Source organism: Melospiza melodia, chromosome 3 (genome assembly GCF_035770615.1).
Source record: "Melospiza melodia melodia isolate bMelMel2 chromosome 3, bMelMel2.pri, whole genome shotgun sequence".
Classification (NCBI taxonomy): domain Eukaryota; kingdom Metazoa; phylum Chordata; class Aves; order Passeriformes; family Passerellidae; genus Melospiza; species Melospiza melodia.
The window spans coordinates 31,707,000-31,712,999 of record NC_086196.1 but is presented as its reverse complement, the minus strand read 5'-3'; the positions used below and the strand labels follow the sequence as shown (position 1 = coordinate 31,712,999).

Below are 6,000 nucleotides of genomic sequence, written 5' to 3'. Positions count from 1 at the left end.
GGTGCAGCATATTTTCATCAATAATCCCAAATAAATTAAGAACCAACATTTTCCTTCCTGCACTTGGTTCCACAGCTGTAGCATGACAGCAGCCATACAGACCACATTTAATTTCTCAGTGAAACTTCATGGGAAATACTATGATCAAAAAGATTTAGTAAAAGCTCTTGGGTGTGACCAAAGCATAATTTTTTGAAGCAAGTTAATATGCTTGTGAAGGATAAGGTTGTGCATGCCCACAAGTACATGGTATTTAGACTTGTAAAGAAATACAAGTTTAGTGATCTACCTCACTAAAAGCATTTAGTGAGCATTTCAGAGAGTTGGACTTGGTGATCCTTATGCTTCCCTTCAAACTTGAGATATTTTGTGATCCTGTGTTCCACAGAAAAGGAACAACCTGCATAACATATGGTTTCACTCATCACAAGTGATGATCACAAGAAAGATGAAATATTTCCATTTCAAGCTATAAGGAAAGAGATAGATAAAAATTACTGTGTTACTCTCTTAATGAAGGAGATGGGGGAAGGGAATAGTTCATGCATTCCTGGGAGATACACTGAAAGAGCCACTGGAATATACCACAAACACTACTCAAATCCTTGCATAAAGACATTTTTTTATTAATGCAATGTAGATATAGATTAATTTTTTTTGTAATCTGAGGTGCTTATATAAACAGACCCATACTGGCTGAGTGACCATCAGTCTGCAGGGCATGACAGTGGCTGGACACCCTTCAGCTCCAAAGCTTTGCTAAAGTTAATCTCTTGAGGTTTTGCAGTACCCTTGGTGAGCTTTAGGAATCGAATACATCCTTTAAAACGGATATTAGTCGTCAGCCCAAACTGGGTCACACCATCTGAAGGAGGGAAAAAAATTAGAAAGGAATTATGTTAGACTTGATACTTAATTTTGTTCTTTGAGTGTCTTGCATGAGAAGAGATGCCCCCAGCAATATATTAATGTTTTATTTCCTGTATATATTCATTATTTAAAAATTACAAGCATTATGAGCAAATGTGATGAATGCTTATGTTGGATAGCAATCCAGACTTCTTTTCTTTTTCTATCCTACTATGAAAGTGGCAGGATCTGAACACATATAAACTGCCATTGTAACCCATGTATGCAGCTTGCCACCTACAAATCGTGTACAATACACATGTGATGCTCTGCAGGTATTCAACTTCTCAAGCTGTTTATCCACAGAATAATAGAGGGGAAAAATATGCCAAAGTGGATGCAATTCTCAGTCCTAACATCACAAACCAGCCAGTTCCTCAGGATGGATTTCAGATGTCATTTACAGACTGGTTTCGATAGTCTTCAAGTATTCTTTTTTTCCCTTGTTGATAGTAAAACCAGGAGTTGGAGTGTATCTTTTCCACTAATGAAGGAGGGGATGGAAGTGAGGATAGTTTGATTGGGAAGCTGGAAATATTTCTCTCAACTGCTTGAAATTTGTGGCTCAACTTGTTTCTCAGTGTTCTTCCAAGTGAGTTGCAGAAGTAACTTTACACTTGTAGAGACTGTCTGGCCACAGCATTATTTTGTTTCACAGAGGTTAAGATGGCTGAATCCATCTGTCTCCCCTTGCATGGGGAAGAGTGATACCAGCAGATGAATGCTAGCTTTTATGGGTACCCAGGAATCTCTATTCTTGTCCACACTATGGTGGTGAAAATTTTCACTACATAGAAAATTCTCCATCAGTTAATTCTAGCTGATTTACAACTGTTTTGCTCTATTTATGCAGCTTCAAGGGGACTAGATACTACAAATACTAATTTTACAAAATCCCATGGTACTGTGCTTCTAATTTGTGATGTGGCTGTCTAGGTATTGGGAATGTTAAAACAAATCCTGGGTGAGCCAGACTAAGCAGCAAAAGAAAAGTGAAGTGTTTACACATGCAGTAGGTTTATTAAATAATTTCATAACTTGCCATGTGGCTGAACTCACGAATATCCCCTCAACATGAGGTAAATGTAGGTTTGTTTTGTACAGATAGCAGTGTTACTGTGATTCGTGTCTCTCCTCTGGACATGCAGTCCAGAGCGAGATAGTAACTCCATCTGCACTGTTTCTTCAGTGCTGGCCCCTATGCTAGAATCTTGTTTTGTTATAAAAAGGCTGCCACAAAGCTGTTTTCCTTCTGGCACAATGTTGTTGGCTTTTATTGACAGTCATTGTGACTCAAGTTCAATTCTCATATGTCAGTACCAAGGACAATTTTTCAAATGTTCCAAAGCTTGAGAGAGAAGGCTTTTTAGATGCACTGTATCACACATTAGAATGGGTGAAAAAACAACTTCCAGAAAATAATTTAGGAATTATCTAACTCAGAGGTGTCTTGCCATTGACCTCAGCACGCACTGGAGCAGACACATACTGCAAACATACTTTGCTTTTTTGTTTTGGTTTGCGAGCTAGAGGGAATATTTATTACAAATGCAACAAAACTGGTACTTTGCAAACATATTAACTGTAATTTCAGAAAGTAAACTGCTGTTAGAGAATTTATTGACTGTCTATGAAGAGATGAATACTAGCATTCATTATCAGCTTAGTGGAAGAGGAAGCCAGCTATAGACCTCAGCCCAATTCTCGATACTGTTCAATTACCTCTGCATAAAACAAGTTCTCTTGAGGGCTTCCAGAATACTGATTAGGAAACATAGATTATGGAGTTCTTTCCTTTAAAACCCAGCAGACCACAAGCAAAGGCATTAATTAGAAAGAGATAGTCTTCTTACCTCTCTGTGCATGCTCTTGTTTTTATTACTCAGTTCTTTAGGTCATACAGGGTGATTTACACATACACTACCCTGCCCCCTCAAGGGCATATACACATTCTTTGGGTAAAATTTGCTGTTTCTAAGTTAAATTTAAATATGCCAAATGCTGTTACTACTGCAACATAACTATTATGCTATTGCTAAACAGAAAGTTTTTAGAGGAAGGCTGTGTGTGTGTGAGCAGCAGAAGGCAGAAAATCTGCCTGATCCCCTGTGACAGTGCCTACATTTGAAATGGGGCAGGGGTATCTGTAAGTCTCTTGTTGCAGAACTTCTTGTTCTGAAATGCAGCTGAATGAAGAAATGAGCATTCATGCTAACTGATACAAACTCAACCTGTCTTATCAATCATCTTTTGCATACTAGTCCTACTTACATTTAAGCCATTATAACTGGAGGCTAAGTAAAGCACAATTTGTGTGTTGCATGCTCACCAGGATAGCCCCCAACAAAGAGAGGGTCGTTGGTGTCTGCCGAGGTCGAGGCCCTGTTTGGGCTGTCGGTCTCCACCTGTCGGCCATCCACAGCCAGCTCCAAGCGGTGTTTGATCTTGTTTGCAAGGACCCTGTGCCACTGCCCATCACACAAACTGCCCGGTGCATCAGGCTCATAGACAGCAGAGAATCGGCCTGCCCCATTGTCAACGTGAAACATCACCTGAAAAGCACGGCATGGGCATCAGCAAGTTTACAAAACAGTTCAGTTTTTTCTGTTAGTTTGTTTGGTTTTTTTAAAGTCAACGTGGTTTGACTGTACACACCAAAGACTATGTGGATTGCTGTCCCTCTGGGATCTGGGTTCTATCACTGAGTTAACACAAGTGGAAATATGCAAAATTGCTGTCTAAGTTGTAATTTTCTCTTTTTTTTTGGTCTTAGTTTTAGGGTGTTTTACACCCTTCTAAAATCTTTATAGCGACAGAATAATGACTGGTTTTCCAGACTGTGAATCAAAATACATCCAAGAGAAACCAGCATTATTAATGACAAAGCTTTTAATCAAAACTTCTTATGTAGTCACTAATTTAAGACCTGATTGTAGTTTTAGGAGACTCAAGTATTACAGAATATTTTAAAATATCTTTTAAAAGTATGAAATCCTCTAGATGTATGGAAAGCTGCAAGTGTGGCTCTCCTTTAAGAGCCCTGTTATCGTTTGAGACATCTTGAGATTGGGATAGTGACCTTGCATTTAAACTACCAATGCTATCTAGGCATTGTTTGAAGAAACAAAATGGCTTTGCTACTCACTTTTCCACCTACTAATTCAATGCCAAGCCCATCCATTTTCTGGCTGCTGACTCCTAAGAGAACACCGTTCCTTCGTGTTGTACGGAATTCAAATTCCACGAGCAGATCTGTTCCCACTCTGTATGCACCAACTTGGAGAGAAAAGGGGAAGCACAATAAAAGGAATATAAGCATCTAATACATTATTCCTAATAATCATCACACAAATTGTGCTGAGTGTAAGGCAAAGTAACTAACTTGGCATTGTTAATGCACTCCATTTCATGTGAAACCTGTAAATAACTTTTATGGAATTGTGCTTGGTGCAAGACCTTGCTAGGAAGTCACATCGTTTCTCCTCAGGCAGGATAACTAAAAATGATCAGCAAGAGTTTGAAGTCCTGTTCTCATTTTGCCTCCAGCCAACAGGAGTTAGGTAACACTGGGAGTTTTTGAAAGCAGAACCTCCCCTTTCTCTGTTCTTTGGCTATCACCAGAATTGTTGTTCATTACCTGTTTTGGCAAAGCCTGTTCCATCAAAGTACGTTCCCTTCTGTGCAGTGACAAAGCATTTTCCAACACTGAAGATGGAAGTTGGATTATTCAGGTCAACAGGTGATTCTGTCATTTTAAAATTCCTGATGCAGCCATCAATGCTATGGAGGACCTGCAGTCAATATTTCAAACAAAATGTAAAACTATGAGAAGAAAGCCTAAAGCATGCAATCAATGAGTGCATTTTCTCTGCTTCTCTGCTGGATTTATGGAGCTGAATAAAACTTGAATTTTACATGGCTAATCCTTAATATCTGACTGTAATTGGAATCTATTCTTAATCATACTGAAGATGAATTACATTACTTTTCAGGGATGTGATCTGAGTCACATCTATTTGGTTTACTGGAAAGGACATAAAATAATACACTACATAATGAAACATAGCAAATTACATCAGCAATGCAGGAATTTAATGGCCTGTACTTTGCCTTTTTAATTGACTAGGTAACATCACTACTAAAATGAACAAAGCCCCTGTGTGAAGGTTGACATAATTGACTGCACTTAGTCTGATGACTGCAGTGATGAGAGAGAGGCTGGTGGAGAGGCTGGCCAGAGAGGCTGGTGGAGGCAGGGAATGTGCTCATGTCCATGGAGGCTCCAGTGCAGGGCAGCAAACTGCAGCTCCAGCCTGGCTCCCCTGTGCTGGGCACACTTAGAACAGTGGTTTGATTACCCACAATCTGCCTGGGGCAGGGGTTTTTCTGGGTGTGAGCAGGGCATCCCAGTGGGACCTCTGAAATCCACTGGTGTCTCCTCCAGAACCCGCCCTCACTTCTTCTCTCCAAGGTCAGCATAAGCTGCATTTTGGTTCTCAGATTCAGACAGAGGCTTTGATCTTTGACTTAAAGAGTTAGGAAAATCTATCCTGATACCAGTGAGACAGAGGAAAATGATACATCATGTACTTGGAGGAAGAAAAAGAAGATATATTCATAAGCAGTGCAGAAGAAAGGAGGAAAATAAACATCAGTGTATAAAATTCAGCCTAGAAATACATACAAACACCAAAAGGACAAAGGCACACCTGCAGAGAGAAGTCTTGACTCTGCCCACTACCCCCTCTAACAACATTCTGACCTGTAATTGGAAAGAATTTCCAAGAATTTATTTTCTTGTAAATCAAAGCTGCATGTACTGTGAAATTGTACAGCTTATTACAGCTAAATACACCTGTACAATATTTTCATGAGAACTTGAGCAATATCAGTGAATAAATTCAGTTCTGAGCTGAACAATGCTTTCTGTCAGATTTTTCATAAGTAGTCCTGCTTGTAATTTTTAAGTAAGTCATCTCCAGATCAAAAAATCTTGTTATCAGAAAAGAGAAATGCAAGAAAACAAAACAAACTTTCTCTGCAAGAATAAATCACAGAAATGCAAGATTTGTAGATGATTTGATAACATTC

At 39.2% G+C, this 6,000-nt stretch overlaps 1 protein-coding gene across 1 annotated transcript in view; it reads right to left on the bottom strand.

The window, feature by feature from the left end:
• Positions 1–602: 602 nt before the first annotated feature.
• Positions 603–6,000, bottom strand: part of LAMA2 (laminin subunit alpha 2) — a 334,586-nt gene continuing 329,188 nt past the window's right edge. The window contains exons 62-65 of the mRNA XM_063153343.1: positions 4,547–4,700; positions 4,055–4,185; positions 3,239–3,461; positions 603–865 (exon numbers count right to left, since the gene is read on the bottom strand). Coding sequence (XP_063009413.1) covers positions 708–865; positions 3,239–3,461; positions 4,055–4,185; positions 4,547–4,700 — 666 coding nt within the window. The 3' untranslated portion in view covers positions 603–707. The remainder of the gene's footprint in view (positions 866–3,238; positions 3,462–4,054; positions 4,186–4,546; positions 4,701–6,000) is intronic.